Source organism: Schistocerca cancellata, chromosome 4 (genome assembly GCF_023864275.1).
Source record: "Schistocerca cancellata isolate TAMUIC-IGC-003103 chromosome 4, iqSchCanc2.1, whole genome shotgun sequence".
In the NCBI taxonomy this organism is placed as follows: domain Eukaryota; kingdom Metazoa; phylum Arthropoda; class Insecta; order Orthoptera; family Acrididae; genus Schistocerca; species Schistocerca cancellata.
In genome coordinates this window covers 589,771,703-589,790,988 of record NC_064629.1, presented here as the reverse complement: position 1 = coordinate 589,790,988, position 19,286 = coordinate 589,771,703, and the positions used below count along the sequence as shown (strand labels likewise).

The 19,286-nt window shown below is 36.9% G+C and overlaps 1 protein-coding gene across 2 annotated transcripts in view; it reads right to left on the bottom strand.

The window, feature by feature from the left end:
* Positions 1-19,286, bottom strand: part of LOC126183680 (rho guanine nucleotide exchange factor 17) — a 380,446-nt gene that overhangs the window by 12,205 nt on the left and 348,955 nt on the right. For both annotated transcript variants that reach the window (XM_049925856.1, XM_049925855.1), the window contains one exon: positions 5,753-5,927. In XM_049925856.1, the coding sequence (XP_049781813.1) occupies positions 5,753-5,927 (175 nt within the window). The remainder of the gene's footprint in view (positions 1-5,752; positions 5,928-19,286) is intronic.

Below are 19,286 nucleotides of genomic sequence, written 5' to 3'. Positions count from 1 at the left end.
AAAAGTAATCTGACAATGATAGGGGATCAAACCCCAAGCTTTTTGGAATTAGATGTGGAACTATTAACACATGCAATTTCCTGTTATTTGAATATCGTTGTACCCACATAGCAAATGTGTTTCAAAGAGTCTATTGTGTACTGTGCACAGAAGCTGTTTGCTTAGATAGTGTTACAGGTTTTTGTAATTAGTATACTACCTTTATTTTTCAACAGAAAGTGTTTCATTATACACACTAATATTTAAGAATCTAATGGATTCTACTTCAGCAAGCTTTAGTCAGTTGCCTTTTACATTTGTATGCTGACACTTCCCTTTTTTAACATTGCATACACAATATTTTTCAGGTTTATAACCAGGTCTTTTTTCATGAGCTGTTGGAAATGGATTCTACTTCAACAAGCTTTATTCTATCACCTTTTACATTTGTATGCTCATACTTTCCTTTTTTAACATTACATACATAATCTTTTTCAGGTTTATAAACAGGTCATTTTTCATGAGCTTCAGGACTGTAGCATGTGCAGAAATAAATCCTCTTCTACTCAGCTGTTCCACATTTTTATCACCCTTCAGTAAAGTCAGGTCATCAGCATACAAAACTTTATTTCTTTCTTCTCAACAGCTGTATCTTTCACAATTATTGTTCCATTACCAGAGCCTGCAGCACTTTGTATTTGATGGCTTCAGCTTCTGATTGGTTTGCATTTACTACTGATACTTACAGTTTCCTGTTACTTAGTTACCATTGTATCTATTCTTATACTTGCCCATGAATGTTATATAGTTCTTGTCTTTCTATAAGTATTGCATAGATGATATCAAAAAATGCTTTGGAAAGATAAAAAAAAACATTGTGGATAAAATCCCTGTTTCATCCATTGATGCTGTTCTTTGGTTGGTAACTGCTGATTCTTTCTGAAAATGTGCTAGGATGATACTAGAATGTTGTAATTGTCCTAATAAACAAGCACTTAAAGTTTATTTGAAAGGGTTGAGATCAATGAAACTATTCTAGGCAAACTAAAAAATTGTGATTATAGATTAAAAATATATATTTTCTAAAGTGTATTGTCTGCTGTTCCAACTGACAGTTTGTCGAGAACATGTAGTCTGTTGTTGGTGTTACCATTGGTCATACACTTACCAACTCTTGCTTATATTCAATGTTCCTGGAAATGTTCTACCCCTGAAAACAGCAATTTTTTATGTGATTGTCTGTTCACTAATAAGCTGTATTATGTGTCTCAGTACTACATCACCACCAATTGATTTCTTGACATATATGTTGTGTATAGTTTTTCTAAGTTACCCTTTTGTAACTGGTTTCAGAAAAACTGTGCAATATATTTCTGTAGATACCTTACAACATTTTTGGTCTGTTTCTTTCATGTTCCAAGTTTCCACTGCTTTTACACAATTGTCAATGTTTGCAATCTTTCTACCAATTTCTTGAGTGTGATACATATTTTCTTATATTTCTAACTTCTTTTATGATTTTTTTGACTTTGTTGTAATGGTGGTAATTGTTCTCACTCTTGTCTTTTTTTATTATTTTTATGTATTTCTTTCAAAACACCTCACATTTTTTCAGCTCCATCCTGCCATCTCAGATGCTGCAGCTTCCTGCAGTGTTATACATCTACATCTACAATAAAACTCTGCTAACCAATCTGCACTGTGTACTTCTGATAGCAGTATCACCTGCTCTGCTTTGTAATGCTGCACAGGGGTAATGACTGTCAATAAGCCTCAGTATTATCTCTAATCTCTCTGAATTTTCACATCATGGTCATTTCATTACATGTACGTCAGAGGAAGTAGTATGTCTCACGACCCTCCTTGGAATGTGTGCTCTTGGAATTTTAACAGTAAACCTCTCTGTGAAGCATAACATCTGCCACTGGAGACTTGACAGCATAACTATAATGCCCACTTTATGGAATAAACACACGAGGAACACAGGGCTCTTTAGTGGATCCTCTCTATCTTCTCTGTTTTATTAATAATACCTGGTAAGAGACTCAGACTGATAAGAAATACTAAATAATTGGTTGAATCATTGTTTTACAAGCCTTCTGTGGATAACTAGCATTTCTTTATGATTCTTCATGTGAATCTCAACTCACCATTTGCTCTTCACATGGCTTGTTTTATGTGATAATCCCACTTTACACCATTTATGGAAAGTTACCTCTAGATATTTTGTGGTTGATACTGTTTCTGATGATTTAATACCATTAGTGTAGTGAAATGGTAATGAGTCTTTCCATTATTTGTGTGAACTATGTTACAATTATTTACATTGAGGATAAACAGACAGTCCCTATACTGATTATCTTTGATCTGAAGGTCTTCCTGCATTTTGCTTCTGTTTCTGTTACTGCAACTTTTCTGTATACAACACCATTGCCTGCAAACACCCTCACAATTCTTCCAGTATTATCCATTAGATCAGTTATGTATACTGTGAAAAGAAACATCCCTACAACACTCGCTTATGATGGTCCTGAAGTTACTTTTTCATCTGCCAATTTAATTCTGTTAAGAATGATGTGTTGAGTTCTAACTGCCAAAACTGGTTCAGATCCCATTATGTTTTGTATTTTGTTCACTATGTGGTACTGTGGAACTCCAGTGAATGCCTCCCATAAGTCACGGAATATGTCGTCAACCTGATTGACATTACCTACATCCCACTAGACCTCATGGAAAAACATTGTATTCTGATTTTCACAGGATGTCTGTTTGTGGAATCAATGTTGATTCTCAAGGAGATCTTAGGCCTATTATCATGTAGATATGTTCAATGGCCCTTCTTGGACACAGGAATGCCCTGTGCCTTTTTCCAGTAAATTTGTACCATTTGTCCCCCGCAACCATTTATGAACTGCTGTTGGAGGGAGAAATAGTTCTTTCATATGATATACATATATTAATAGAGATATTTCATTAGGTGCATATGTATTTCCTCTGTAAAGTGAAGTTAGTTGAACTTCTATTCCATGATCACTTATCTCAGTAGCTACAATTTTGACATTTGTCTGTAGAGTGAAAGCAGAAAGCATATTACAATCTTCCAAGTCAAACACTGCCAGAAGACCAAATTCAGTATTTGGGCCTCCTCTCTGTAATACGTTTTTGGTACTAGTGTGGCCACTGAGTCACTAAACAGATAATTTCAATCTCTTTATTGACTTTACATAAGACCAAAATGTTTTAAGATTTTTGGCCAGAACAGTTGCCAATAATGTTATCACTGAATTCATTTATTGCTTCTCACATTGTGTTCTTTATGCATATTTGGCTTCCTTTAACCTTTGTTTGTCAACAAAGCTTTTACTTCACTTAATTCAATGATTTTGTAGCTACTTTCTAGTATGACCATTGAACTACAGCCAGTTTTTACTTCCATCACAACCAAATATTTTATTGCTAAGGCACTGTGTTTGAGCTGGTACTTTACTTAGGGGAATGCCACATTAAAATGATATGTTACTGAACTAATAAAAGCATGATACATCCCTTTTGCATTCTGAGTCTGTAGATCTCAGTCCCAAATTCACAACTTAATAGTGCTTAAAAGATGTTTATGTTTTCTTTGCCAATGATTATCCACACAATGTAAATTGTTACATGGATTAATAAAGAAATCAGTCAATCAATCAATCAATTATTTCTTTGGTAGTTTGCTTCAGTTCTGATGTTAGGCCATTACTTATGAAGAAGCAGGTAAGCTGTCCCTAATAAACAAATATTTCTTTTTGTACTGTCTATGTCTCATAGCACAAGCATTAATGTTGGCAATGTTTTTATTAATGATTGATTGACCTGGAGAAGTCACTCTTGTAGGTGCGTAAGACCTAATCTCTGTGTTATGCTGTGACAAGCATTTTTCAAAATCTTGCTATATTAAAGTCTCTGCACAAAATAATGTTTTTCTTCATATTCTTTCCTACTAATTTTGCAATTTTTGCTTAAAGTTTCTAATATTTCTACCTGCAGATCCGTAAATGCATTGTCAATACATCAGAAACTCCATGACTTTTTGGCCTTTCTTGTTGTAATCTGAAAGAATAGTGCTGTTATTTTAACTTATACAGAAACTTCACTGTCTTTATGTTTGCATCTGCAAGAGTGACTGGCTAAGGCACACTCATTTAGTGTATAATTACTTATCTCTGAGCTTGGATCCTACATAAAAACTTCTAGCTGAACAAATCAGGTTTCTCGTTTCATTCATAATTTATCCTGCACTGCTGCTTGTAACAGAATTTGTCCCAGTATGTATAACGACACCTCTGCAGTTTGATTTGAATATAGATTTATTTCCTGCAGTAATCTAATTTGTGCTCCCCATTTTTTGTGCTGTTGTGCTCTAACTCCAGGTCACACACTGATTATACAATTACAAGCAGCAAAAGTTTTTTCAACAGCAAATAGTACATCATTAGAATACCATTCTTGCTACATTGCATAGTTGCAGTCTTGTCTTTCCTCTTGTTACATGAACCAACATTCCATTTATACCTGTACTTATTTACAGTATAATGAAGAGGATACCTGCTACTCGCCATATAGGGGAGATGCTGAATAACAGAAAGGCACAATAAGAAGACTTTTGAAAAGTTAACTTTCAGCCAAGAAGGCCTTTGTTGAAAATGTGACTCAGCATCTCTGCCATATGGTGTGTAACAATTATCCTTTTTGTTATACTGTTACATCCCATCCTGGATTTTCCATTCTTTAGTACATATTATCAGGTTTTTGCCTTGTTTACCAAGCTGGATGGAATGTCCATCTCTGGAGGGCTAAAATAAAATGGTGATAGGCAAACATAATATGTATATAAAGTGGAAAAGTATCTACTCAAACTGTAGTGCAACAGAAGTTACTACAGGATTATGACCAATTTGCGTGTATTGGCAGGCTTATCTGTAATAATGGGGAAGTAGATGCAGAATGCAGAAAGCACCAGCAGCATTGGGAAAGCTTCTGCAATCTCCCAATAACCTTTGTGTTACATATAATATAAAAGCGGCAGTCAAATGAAAACATGGCAGATGGAAAAAAGTAAGTAAATTGTATTATTTCAAAAGTAATCACCTTAACTGTTAACATATTTATCCCACTGTGAGACAAGACTGTCAATGCCTTTATGGGAAATTTTTTGTGGTTGCCTAAGGAGTCATGATTGTATCCATGAGTGTACTTCTTTATCCAAAGGAATTCAATGGTTATGGAAGTCTTTCTTCAGGGCACCAAAAATATGGAAATCACATGGGGAGAGACTGGGAATGTATGAAGAATGTGTAAGGGCTTCATGGTGAAACGTCTGTGGCATACTTGTAACAACCTTGACAACATGTTGGCAGGACCACTTGTTGCCACAGTTGCTTTAATTATTCTGCAGACATTTTGCCAGGAACCCCTTACACAACCTCCATACAGTCCTGATCTATCCCCATGCTATTTCCATATTTCTAGAGTCCTGAAGAAATACGTTCATGGCCATTGATTGTCTTTGTGGTTTTTAAATGTGTATAAGAATCATCCTGTATATTGATTATGTATCATGAGGACAATATCCACAAATGACAAAAACTATGCTATCATAAACAACAAGTATATAATGTTTATTTCATGTCAAGGTTTATGCATCAGGTTGCAAAACTATGCTATCATAAACAAGTATATAATGTTTATTTCATGTCAAGATTTATTCATCAGGTTGTTATATCATTTCACTTACTTTGTAGCATTTTTGTTACTGCAGGTGCAACATTAACATCACAGAGGCATTCATATGATATTGCATGGAAAAGTTTTACAACTGCTGAATTCTGTAAGGAAATCCAAACACCAAATCCTGCCAGTGCTAAACATGTTACAGATCGACTGCTGTCAGAGTTTACTTGAAAGGAATGCTGAAATGAAACAGAAATACTAAATTTTAATGTAAGTAATGCAGGAAAGAAATGTCAACAACAATATCAAAGAAACTTTATGTATCTTTATTACATACACAGATAAAAACATATCTCATCCCAAATCAGTGTTGAATTTTGAAGAGTTGAAAGTATAGTTAATTTTGCAAAAAACATTATCTGCACATTTAATGTATAAAAGAGAACTAGACATGAATCAAAGATTCATTTATCTGTAACTGCGATAAAAATTTTGAATGTAATAATGTCAGGCCATTAAGGAGGCTCTTAAGGGTGTTAGGAGTTCCTTTGTGTTAACAGAACATATATATTTCTTCAAATGATTAAATGGAAGCTACTTGATACCCCATCAGGTAGAGAACAAAGAAACATTGCATCATAGCAATGTGCAACCTTGTTTGTTCTTATTGCTCTCACAGTGGTTAGCACACTGGACTTGCATTCGGGAGAACAACGGTTCAATCTCACATCTGACCATCCTGATTTAGGTTTTCTGTGATTTCCCTAAACCACTTCAGACAAATGCCAGGATGGTTCCTTTGACAGGGCATGACCGACTTTCTTCCACATCCTTCCCTAATCTGATGAGATTGATGACCTTGCTGTTTGATCTCTTCCCCCCAAATCAACACAACTCTTATTGCCATCAGTTTAAGTATGAGAACTTCACCCCTGTACAAAAGCAAATGCCTTGATGCTAAGCTTCTGATATAATTTTGCAACACACATCTACATATTCATACACTGGCAGTGTTGCTGTGAGCAGTAATCAATGCAGTATCTTTGATCAGCTGGTCATATGGTCAATCAAACAGCCAATTTAAGCTTAAGTGGCAGAAGGTCCAGTTTCATTTCTGTTTACTGACTTATATGTTCCTTTCCATGGTTAACAGAAGTACTGGCAATGACTCAGCACTACATTGGTAATTCTCTTGATTCTTTTATGTTCCAACTGGGCCTGCTTGGAATCTGAATTTGTGCCATCCACTTACTGCTGTTAACTCCTACTTCAGCATACTGTGATATCATTCAGCTAAGTGACTAATCTCAGCTTCATCTATATGTGGTTGTCACTACCATAATTCAGGTTGTGCTACTGCCATTGGTTTCATTTGTAGTCCTGGAAAATTCACCAGTTCAGTGACATTTATGAACTGTGCATAATATATGTTGCATTTCAGTGTATTCCACAAATTATTAACAAATGACTTTTGTAATCTAAACTTGGGACTACAACATTAGTGATAAAATTGAGTCAGATAGCATGGCTAACATGGCTGTGAATTTTTTGGAATTGTGCAATAGCATCTTAACCAACATCAGATGTTGCTCCAACATTTGACCGAGCTCAGATCATGGGCAGCCACAATCCCTGCAAGCTATTCCAGTTTTGCATCCAAAAAATGTGAAAGAAGACTGGGATGTTTACCAGAAGTGGTTAGCACTACAATTCCAGACAAGTGAGATTCAGTGCCTACAATGACAGAGGGCTTTTTTAAATTATTTATCAGCCCCTAGTTATATTATCTTGTGTAGAAATTGCCCCCATTGTTGGAACTCTTGGAGTTACCATTTTTGACAGAACATTTTTCTACTAAAATGCATCTAGTAGCAGCTCAATTAAAATTTTTGAAATGTCATAACTCAGACTCAGAAAGCTGACCACAGATTTTCAAGGATTAAGTAGGAAGTGTACATTTATGTATGCTTGTGGCTGATCATACACAGAAAGTTTGATCAAGAATGTTGTAATTCATGTTGCTCCTGATGGAGCTCTGCACACACAGTAGGTGTGGAAGTGAGAGTAATCATTAGGAGAGGTGTTGCAAATCCCTCGTGCTTTTGATATTTTTCAAGCCACTCACCAAATGTTTTCTGCTGATTTGAAAGTGTTTTATGATGGTCCCAGTGAGGACTGACAACATAACTGTCCTTCTGATCCTGAAACAATATACATGTCTCACTGAGTGGCAGCCCACCAGCCCCATTATATGTCACAATGTGTAGTTCAGAGGTATCAGACACAACATTTTTGGTTATTGCCTGGTTGTCCTGACTGTTTCACTTTAGACTCACATCAAGAGTGCTCTCATTATGATGCCAAGTGCTGACAGTGTTTTTGCAAAGGTCACGTAGTGGAAGTATGTCAGAGTGTGACAGGCATGTGGCTGTATGTTACTGTGAACAAAGTCAACAACGTTATAGGAAGTGATCATACAGTGTTTTTATGAAAAAAATAAGTCCTCTGTAAAGTATAAGCAAGTGATCAGGACATTACCTTTTCTTGTGGTTACCAACTGGTCTGTAGAAAATATTTTCAGATTTGATGCCAATCCAGTGTTTGGTTTTTTTACTCAGTGCACTGGTAATACTATGCAGCCTTCACCAAAAAAATTGACCCTTTACATTTCCAGTTTGTGCTGTTATTTTAACCTGGTCTTGGGCCAGCCTTCAATTCTGAGGCACAGATTATTTTAAAGTTTTATGCAGTGCTGCATTTTTTTATAGCCTGCTAGACTCCATTGGCTCTTCGGGATGAAGGTTTGAAGAACAGCAAGTGCTTTAATTTATTCCTTCTAGTCAATGTGCATCTCCCTCGGTGGTCATACATGAACTTAGTGGCATCATACATCTGTGTGGTGATTTTGGACTGACTCTTAATACTCAAGGAGAAGTTGATTGCTACCCATTAATCCTGCTTGACAAATCCCTTTTAAAGTTAGCTGGAGACCCATTCATTTCAAAAACTGAATTGGCCTGGTGGAGGCTTATTTCCAGCTTCTGTTTACTGATAACTTAAAGAAAATCTTAGTATTAAATATGTCTTTTGGACTTTATCAGTGTAATATGTTGCTGTTTGAGATAATTAATGCAACTGCTACTTTCCAAAGGTCTTTAGAAAAGCTGCATCTTGTTGGTCACTATGGCCTAGGTTGGCAACATCACAACTGTTAGCCATACTATCTATCACTGTTCCTTGAGACCTCTCTGACTGAGAGAAGGAATCTGCATAAGCACAATATGGAAAGGAGGGGGGGGGGGGGGGGGGGGGATTTGTCACAGACTGTGAAAAAGCACTCAACATGGATAGATGGTGTGTTTACTTGGTTGTGCCTAAGCAGAAAGGACCATGGTCTGTTGCAGAGAGGACTGTTATTGTGTATGCTTGGCATGAGCGCATTGCGCGCTTATGGAATGTGAACAAGTTGAACGCATAAAAATTGTGTGTCATGACTGTGTTGACATTCAGTTCCTTTAGATACTGTGTACTAATGGTTGTGTCACCACTTCATGATTTTTCATTCTATTATTTGCTCAAACTATACTTCATATATACTTTATTGCCTACATGAGCTGTAGAGATTCAACTCTTTTGTGTACACACTCTATTACAGAGGCATTTGCCTGAATTAAACTGTTCAGTAGTATCTGCCGTCTGTGTGTGGTATCATAGGTAATTCACCAAAATGTGTACAGTGTATGCTTGCTAACACTGGCCTGTTTCAGGTACAAGATGAAACATTGTATTCTATTTCTTATATGAAGGAACTCAAAGGTTGATGATATAAACATTGCATGTAAGGGTGCAGTGCCATGAACCCAAGCAACCTACACAAAAAGGGGAGCAACTAGTTCAAATATTACTTCTGTTCTGTGTTCCCTAGTGGATGCTATACCAAGCCATTTCTAATGTTTATCTTTGAGTGAAAAAAAAAATCACTAATTTATGCTAGTTGGCATTTGAGGGTTCCCTAGGCAAGCACACAAATTCATGAATAACTCTTATGCCCCTTAAAGTACTTAAAGTAAATTTTAATTTCTGTAGATCTATTAAGTTCCAGAATAAGTAACTGTCAGGTTTGATTATTTGATCAATATTATGGTTTGCTTTCTTTTTGATTCCTGTACTCAATAATTACCATGGTTCAGCTTTATTAATTTGCCAATTATTTGTGTTGTGTGTGAGTTTTAAGAGAAATCGTTGTAAAGAACACCTGGTGTAAATTTGTCGAAAAGATGAGTTAATGGATTCTCATAGGAATAGAGATAATTAAGGAGCAGTCTGTGAAAGCTGGCTGACTGTGAAAATATTAATAAATGTGTAATGTGTTAATGTAGATGTGACTCAATCAATTGTTTCCAGCCTTTCTTGTCTTAGGCCCAGTCAGCACAGCACATGTTGTAGCAGGGTGAGCTCAATCGATTGAGTGATAGTGTTCAGTGTTCATAGATATGTTGTGTAATTACACTAGCTTATTCACTGATACTGTGTCAAATTTTTCAGAATGCCCACTGATGTAAGGGATCCAGCATTCCTGATGAGGAATGAACTTGGTTATGAATTAAAGAGACAAAAAGAGCCCAAACATACTGTTCATGAGTTGATTGAGCAACTTCATCAAAACAGTGACTTGCCTGTACATTGGACTACCAAACCCAAGGAGGTAAGGTTGGCCACTGAAAATATTGCTGCTGCTTTGGAAGAAATGCTGGAGGTTGTGCAAAGTGAGGTGGAACCCATTCCTAATCCAGTGCATAGATCACAGGCTCGTTTCAATCGTTATCTTCACAGCATGAATGATTTGCTGGGTCCAGACAAAGAGCAGGCACAACAACTAGTAAGATATGGTAATATTATTCAGGATTGGTTATATCGTCATAATAGCATTTCAGTGAACCAAATAGTGACAATAACTGAGCAGAAAATAATGCTGGGTTAGGGCAAGCAGTCCTTGACACTCTGTTTTCAATGTTACAGAACCCATTACAGGACAGGTTACATGAGTGTTCTCAGTTTTCACTAGATTCTGTTGATAAAATAATGGAGTTTTTCAACTTTATACTGGAATCCCAACATTGAACATTAGCTATGCAAGTAAATAACATTGACACATTGCGATTAATAGCCACTACTGTCAAGAGTAAATTATAGGAGGAAGTAGTGTGACCCATGCAACAGAATAATATATGGAAACAAATAAGAGAGAGAATTTGGGTTAATTCTGTCTACAGCCTTGCTGGAATTGATTGGTCGGCAGTACTGGCATGAGTAGTGCTGAAACCATAGACAATGTTGAACGTATGGACTATGTTGCTAGAATTGATTAGTCATCAATATTGGCATGATCTTGGTACTGCTGAAACTGTGGACTATGTTGCACAATTAATAGAAGTGTGGTGCCCTTAGAATTGGAATTCATGGAGGAACAAGTGGTGATCCATATTTTAGGAGGGCTCAGTTTGAAAATTGGAAAATGTTCCTGGAGGGTCATCATGAGGACTGTGGAAGATTTAGCTAGTGAATGTATTTTGGGATTGAACTTCATTGGTAAAACAGGACTTATTGTGGACTGTGCAGGCCGGCAGCTTCATTTTAAGGTTAGGACACAAATACATGGGCAGAAGGGGATGGTCAACTTGGCATATGATCAACAGGGTACTGAAGTGGGTAGTGAGAGGAGCTCAAACTCAATTAATCAGCAGGTAGATCATGTCCATCACTTCCTAAAGACCATTAAAGCTGTATGTGAGGAATTTCCTGATGTGTTAATGGAAGATTTGGGGACAATGGATTTAGCTGAATATCATGTGGAGTTAATGGCTCAGACTCTCATTAAAAAGATGCCATATAGATTACCTAGAATGGAGGAATTAAGGGAGCATGAGGTATGAGATGACCATTTAAATCACCATATGCTGCAACAATATTCTTGGTACCAAAAGCTAACAGATGACATTGTCCAGTTATGGATTACAGAGGCTTAAATAAGTTGGTAATATTGTGAACTATACCTCTGATGGGCTTGCATTCATGTTTTGCATGGTTTAAGAGAGCAAAGATATTAACCACATTAGATCTTAATCAGGCATGCAATCAAATTCCATTAGATGAAAGGTATAAGAATGTAAAGCATTTGCGACAGCTTGGACTTTGTTTGAATGTAATTGTGTACCATTTGGGCTCACTACAGCTGCATCTGTGCTCTCACAGCTTACGGGTGCAGAGTTTTCCAATATCAAGTTCCAGTAGGTCTATCATTATCTTGATGATCTGGTCATATACATTGACTCAGCTCATGAAGATGTTCAACATGTAAGAGAAGTTTTTCATAGGTTGGGGGGCAGAACTTGCCATTTTTGCTTGTTCTATACGAAGTTTCTTGGCCATCTGGTCTCCAGCAAAGATATTTTCATCAATACAGAAATAGCTGAAGCAATCAGACAGTATCCCCAGCCACAAAATGTGAAAGAAGTGGCCAGATTTGTTGAAATAGCTAAGTTTTATAGAAAATTTATATGTGGGTTTGTGGAGAAGGCAGCAGTCCCTTAATGAACTCAGGAAGAAGGGCTGCAAATTTGTGTGGAGTCTGACCTGGGATGCTTCATTCGTAGCATTGGAGGTAGCCTTGCAATTAGTGACAGTATTAGTCATGTATGACTTCAATAAGGAATTTCTCATGCAGACAAATGTATCACCTCTAGGAGTGGGAGCAGTCCTGGTGCAAGAACAGGAAAAAAGGTGATTACCTATGCTGTAAGGGGTTTGAATGATTTAGAGAAATGACATTCCATCTAAGTTAGTAGCTTTAACTGTTTTGTTTGATATGGAGAATATTAGGTACTACCTTAAGGATAGGCAGTTCACCCTAGAAACAGACAACCAGGTTCTTAGCTGGGTGAAGGTGAAGCCCAGAAAGACAACTCTTATAGCCAGATGGGTGGCTTGGATATTAACATTCAAGTTTGAAGTGAATGTGATTGCTGATGGTCTGAGCAGCACGTTTGGAGAAGTGGAAAAGGGGCAAGAAGATGAACAGCAGGAGAAGGACTATGGTGCAAGTGCTATAGTGGCCTCTATTCTCACAAGTATTCTGCACTTATTCCATGACATCAGGGAATTTCAGGACTCTGATGAACACCTTAAGACAATTAATGAAAGTCTCCTAGGAGAGCAGAATGTTAAACCCCATGTGAGGGGTAAGGGTGATCTGAAGGTAGCTGAGCCTAGACAACTGGTTCCATTTCTGTTAAAATATTTTCATAAGTCACTAGTAGGTGGACATCTTAAGGTGTAAAAGATGAGAGAAAAGATTAAACAACAGTTTATATGGCCAGGTATGAATAATGAGTTTTGAAATGGAATACACAATTGTGAAATGTGTGCAATGAAGTGAGGATAGTAGAGTTGGACTTTTAGCTTCCAAGATGGAGGAAATACCCTCCTGACAGATGTAGACTGATTTTAATGGGCCTCTGCCTAGAACTAAGGCCATCAAAAAGTTCATTTTGGTGTGTGTGGATGTGTTTACCAGGTTTGTCTGCTCGTTACCAAGTGTAGGGGCAACCATCTATATCATCAATCAGAAATTGCAAGGTATATTTTGTACCTTTGGCACCCCACAGTCCACAGTTATTAACAATGTGACTGTATTCACAGTACACCAGTTCAAGCAATTTTGTCTTGGAATGGGCATATGAAACATCACCAGCATGCTATATTATCCCAACCCCGCATACAATGAAAGTATTAACAGGAACCTCCATTCTGCCCTTTCAGCTTGCCATAGTAAGGACCATAGTGGATGGGATAGCTCACTTTCTTGGTTAATCATGGAATTTTACATGGTGCACCAAGAGAGCCACCAGATCACACCCACAAGTTTGCTTCTGGGTTACCAAATTATGACTTCACTGTGCAATTTAAAGTTTGTTGATGACTTGTTACCTGAAAGGAATAGAGCTGAGCAGGTGATTGCACAGCGGAGGAGAGTGAAGAGGCATATCTAAATGGCTCATAGGATGGAAGCCACATGGTACAATGATGGTGGCATCCAAACATCTATCTAACTGGTGGCATGGTATTTGTTTGAAATTTCCAAGAATTGAGCACAGTTGCAGAAAAAATAACCATAAAATTGTTTCTCAGATTCTTTGGGCCCTCTCAAATTCACGAATTTTTAACACCAGTGATCATCCATTTGGAGGAGCTCTAGACAGGGAAGGAGATCTGGGCACACCTAACTCAGGTAAAGCCAGGCCTCATGGCTGATTCAAGAGTTTCTTCAGCAGGTTGCCTAACAGTAGCAAGGGGTGGGGAGTATGTGCCATGTTTGACACTGTGGCCTAGGTTGGCAATATCTGAACTGTTATTCTATGTTGGCCACACACACTATTGGCACTGCTTATGAGAGAAGGGACTTGCACAAGTGCTGTGCAGAAAGAGGCAGTTGGAACCAGTACTGTGGGAAGTTGTCATGAACTGTGAAGGAACAACTGACATGGATAGAAGGTGAGTTTACTTTGCTGTACCTAATCAGAAGGGATCACAGTTTGTTGCATGGAGGACTGTCATTGTGTATGCTTGACATGAATTCACTGTGCATTCATGAAATGTGAATAAGCCAGATGCACAGCAATTGTGTGTCGTGACTGTGTCAGACATTCAGTTCCTTCACGTGTTTTGTAGCTCACAAAACTGGTTGTATTAATTTTATGTGCTACATAAGCTGTAAAGATTCAGCACTTTCATGTACACACTTTATTACAGAGACATTTGCCTGATTTAAACTGTTCAGTGGTATCTGCTTTCTGTGTGTGGTATTATAGACATTTCATTAAAGCATGTACAGTTCAGCTGATAGTACAATCTTGCATAATTGTCTGGAATATGTATGTAAAATTATATTATTAAGGCCTTTATTCTTTTTTTAAAAAACTTTCTTCAACTTTCTGTAATGTTGCAGGTTTTCATGGAGTAAACTGAAAAAAAAGGAGAAAAAAGTGTGACAAAGCAAGCTGGGATAATTTTAACTCCCCTCTTGTTGTGTCATCTGCCTCCTTAAAATTCATTTCTTCATTTTGACTTAATTACCATTAACATACAGGAGTATAATCTGTATTTTCATAAAAGAGAAAGATTGGTCCTTAGTTTTTAACGAATATAACATCAGATCTAATTTTGTGCTCAGTTTTAGGTATGTAACTGATTTTCTAATTTATTTTGACTATTACTAGTTAGTATGTTTCATTATAGGGTGAAATCAGTAATTGTTTCATAACTTAAGTTCTATGTTTGACATATAAACAAATGTAAATTCTGCACTAAGTGTAAACATTTGGAGGAACAACCAATAGTAATTTTAAAGGATCTATTTGTATCTATTCGAAAACATGTTAGCAAAGCCAGCCCTTAATTAATTCCAAAGTAATTAACTGTTTTGTCAAAAGTATTGTTTGTGTAACTATATATGTTAATTTCATGATTTAAACAAATAATTCAGCTTAACCCTTGTAGTAGAAGAAACTGTTAAAAACACACAATTTTTCAATGTGTTCAGCTAATTTAATGAGTTAAGTTTTAATTGTAATTTCTGTAAATTTAACTTCAAACAATGCATAGTTTCAGTACCTATTATTGTGATGATATATAAGGACCAAATTTTTGATCACAAGACAGTCAGTCCATGGCCGAGTTTCAGATGAGGAGTCTTTGTTGCTTAGAACAACAACAATGCATCTACGTAACAGTGAAATAAGTGTTACACCAATAGGCCATGTGTTAAAGCAATGAACGTGACTGTTCAATTTACTTGAAGGACTTTGAAATATATGTTTATGTTATTATGGCTTGCAGATGTTCAACAGTAGACTATTGTAGCAGTATGTGGAGGTTCACCTGCAAACTATTAATGAGGCTTACGGAAAGTATAAACAATAAGGCACTGGCCATACATGTATATATGTGTATTATTGGGGGGTTGTGTAAACAGTGAAAGCAAAAGATTGTGCATATGTTGGCTACATTACTTATAGTAGTCAGTGTCAAAATTACGAACCCCATTTTTCAGCCAATGTAGCGATGCAGTACATCGACACTGAGGACTAACAAACAGAGAAATAAAAGCAGGCAAAACTGCCACAAAAGGAGATAGGTCAGTATTTTGTGCTAATTGTTATGCAGGGGTTCTTTCATAAGCACATAACCTGGAACCTGGTGAATAATACTTGTGCCCCATAAAGTAATTTAATTAAATTTTAATTTTTGTAGATCAGTTAGGTTCCTGAATAAGTAATTGTCATGTTTGGTTATTTGAGTGATATTGGAGCTTTACTTGCTTCTGGATTCCTTTACTGAATAATTGTCATGGTTTAGCTTTATTAATTTGCTAATTGTTTTGATTCTGTCTGAATTTTAAGAGAAATTGTTGTACAGAGCACAGGTTGTAAACTTGTTAAAGCTGTGAGAATATTAATAAATGTGTGATGTGTTAATGTAGCTGTGACCTCAGTCAATCATTTCCACTCTTTCTTGTCCTATAGCCCCAGTCAGTGCTACATAGTTGATAGCAAATATTCCCCATTGTGTCTACTATCTGGATGACTTCCTGGTTATGGGTTGTACAAATGACGAATATCAGTACAATCTGCATTGGATTTTTGTGGCTCTGTATGAAAAGGCTCTTTAAGAGAAATATTCTTAACCTTCTGTCATTTACCTAGAAGGCCCACAACCGACTCAGGACTATGCTGAGACAATAAAAATTTTTTTGATTCTCAAATATGGTAAGAACTTCCAGCTTTTTGCAGCAAGGTTCCCTATATTCTTCAGGCAGCTTCTATCATTTACCCTTACAATCAGTTATACTGCAAAGGACATTCCTTTTCAATGGTTAACAGTTTGTCAGAAGCCATTTCAAACTTCAAAAGCTTGCCCACAGTTAGCCGCTTGTTTAACAATGTATCAGCCTCAGCTATGATTGGTTTTGTCAACAGATGACTCCACAAATGGTGAGGCTGTCCTGTCCCACAAATTCCTGGATGGTTTGGAAAAGCCTATAGCATTCATTTACAAAATCTCGAATCGAGATCAAGAACATTATTTGGCAGTAGGGAAGTATGTGCTGGCTGTCATTTTTGGCGTATATAAATTCCATATTTTCCTTTAAGAAAATAAGTTTTGTTTACTTACTGACCATAAGCCCTTGTCTTTGTTTGGGCTCAAGGTAAACTCTCTTTGCCACTGGGCCTTGTACATGTCCAATTACCACTACTCCATACATTGTCAGCTGTCTCATAAGCATTATAATGCAGATGCCCTTTCCAGAGTCCCTTTGAGTTCAGATTTTGAATTCAACAAACAGGAAACTGTTTTCAGATTTATTTCCAGGTTGAGTAGCATTTGGAGGACTTTTCAATAAATTCTATGGATGTTGCATCCATGTCACAGTAGAACACCCTATTGCAGCATTTTTTACAGGATATCCAAACAGGATGGCTTGTCAAAGTGTGTTCTTAGCATGGTGGGTCTCCATTGTTTTGTTGTTTGACACTACAAACTCCAGATCAGGCAAAACAGCCTGCCAATGATGCAGGAGGATGACAGTTGAGTGGTGTTGCCCAAGCTCTGTAGCAAAGCTCGCTCAAAGAGGGACCTCCCACTTGAAACAGCTCACTCTCCACTATATGTACTGGCCATGAATGGATGATGATGTCATACAGCTAGTGCATGATTACTTGGCCAGTCAGGCATAGTGAGCAACACCTCAACAATCATATTCTGCTTGGCTGGGATTCACTGAGAACACCTGCATGTGGATTTTGTTGAAGTTTTCTTGGGAGCCATGTGACTCTTCCTTTTTTAATTCTTTTTCTCAATTTCCCTAAGCCATCAAGTTGCAGCAGACAATGACCTCAAAAAAATTTCCAGTGAATATATCCCTGCAGCTTAGGCACAGATAGCAGGCCTCAGTTTCTGATGGCTGCTGTCTGCTGGTTCTATACCCACAATGGCATCAAACGTATCATTTCTTCTCTGTTTCATCCTGCCTCAAACAGGCTCATGGAATGTTTTGTCCACACCATGAAGATCAAAAGTCAAAGGATGTCAGGGCACTCACATCAAAACTGTCTTTCACTGCTTGCCTAGCTTCTTATAGAGTAATGCCATCAACAGCTACAGTCTGGCAGAGATGCTGTAAGGGTGTCCCCACCCAATATTGCTTGATCATTTGTTTTGTGTTTCAGTGTATTCCACAAACTGTTAATAAAAGACTTTTGTGATCTTAATTGGGGAATAAAAACATTTTCTTCTGTTGGAGGGCACTTCCATGTACAATACCAGAAACAAATCCAAAAAGTAATTTTATTCATGTTCAGTGGGTCTATCAAACTTCATCTTTTTCATTCTATGCAAGTAAAATATCCTTTGAACATGAAAATCATACAATGATGGGCTACATAACAGCACTATGCATTTTGGCACTGTTACTTAAATGTCACGTGAAATGAATTTCAAAATGTCATCTACATATGAGCGCAAATAAAACAGTAAGATGAAAAGTTTCTGGGTTGGCATAGTAGTGAGGTTGATATTTTACCCAGTTCATCAATCTGAATCAAACACAGGAAACCAAACCATTCTGAAAAGCTGAACACACAAACCAACTTCACAAGCCTACTTGAAACTGGGTTGATATGATCATGCAAATGTACCAACACAACAAAAATCAATTTCATTGAGATTAGAGATTAGATTAGATGTACCTTTCATTCCAAGTGATCCATAGTGATGCCATCCCAGAAGATCTCCTCACTGTGGATCAATTGGAATGAAGAGTACACTTAATCTAATCTCAATGAAATTGGTTTTTGTTGCATTGGTACATGTTGCATGATCACATCAATCCAGTTGCAATTAGATTTGTGAGATTGGTTTGTGTATGCAGATTTTCAAAATGGTTTGGTTTTGTTTGTATCATCCAGATGGACAGACTAGGTAAATTTCTTAGTTCTGCACAATTCATGTCCAACAGAGTTACCCAACACTGATGAAGATTTATAAGACATTTTGTTCTTCATTCCTAACAGTTAAGAAATAGGGAAATGAATTGAAACATGAAGAGTATTTCAAAACTGAACCCACAAATCAAAACATTGTAAAAATGCACAATTGGTGATTAAGATGGAAGAATTAGATGATGATGTATATATACCAGAAGAATTAAATATGTAATAACCTTTGTGCAACATTAGTGGTTACCAAAAGGAAACATTAAAAATAAATTTCTCAGCAATGATTCTAAACATATAAAAAAGGATCTAATGGATTTTTTACATTAATGGATTGTTGTGGATAAGGTATGACACTGCTCTTCCATACTATAAATGAAACAGCAAGAAAAGTAGTGGATGGAAGCTGTTGGCACTGCACAGCAAATTGTGATGTAGATTTCACCTACTGGAAAGAATACAGTCTTTTTTCTGGGATACAAAGTGTGCTGTTCTTAGTAATTACTTCTGAAAGGTAAAATAAGGATTTGAAAATACTGAGTGAATGTT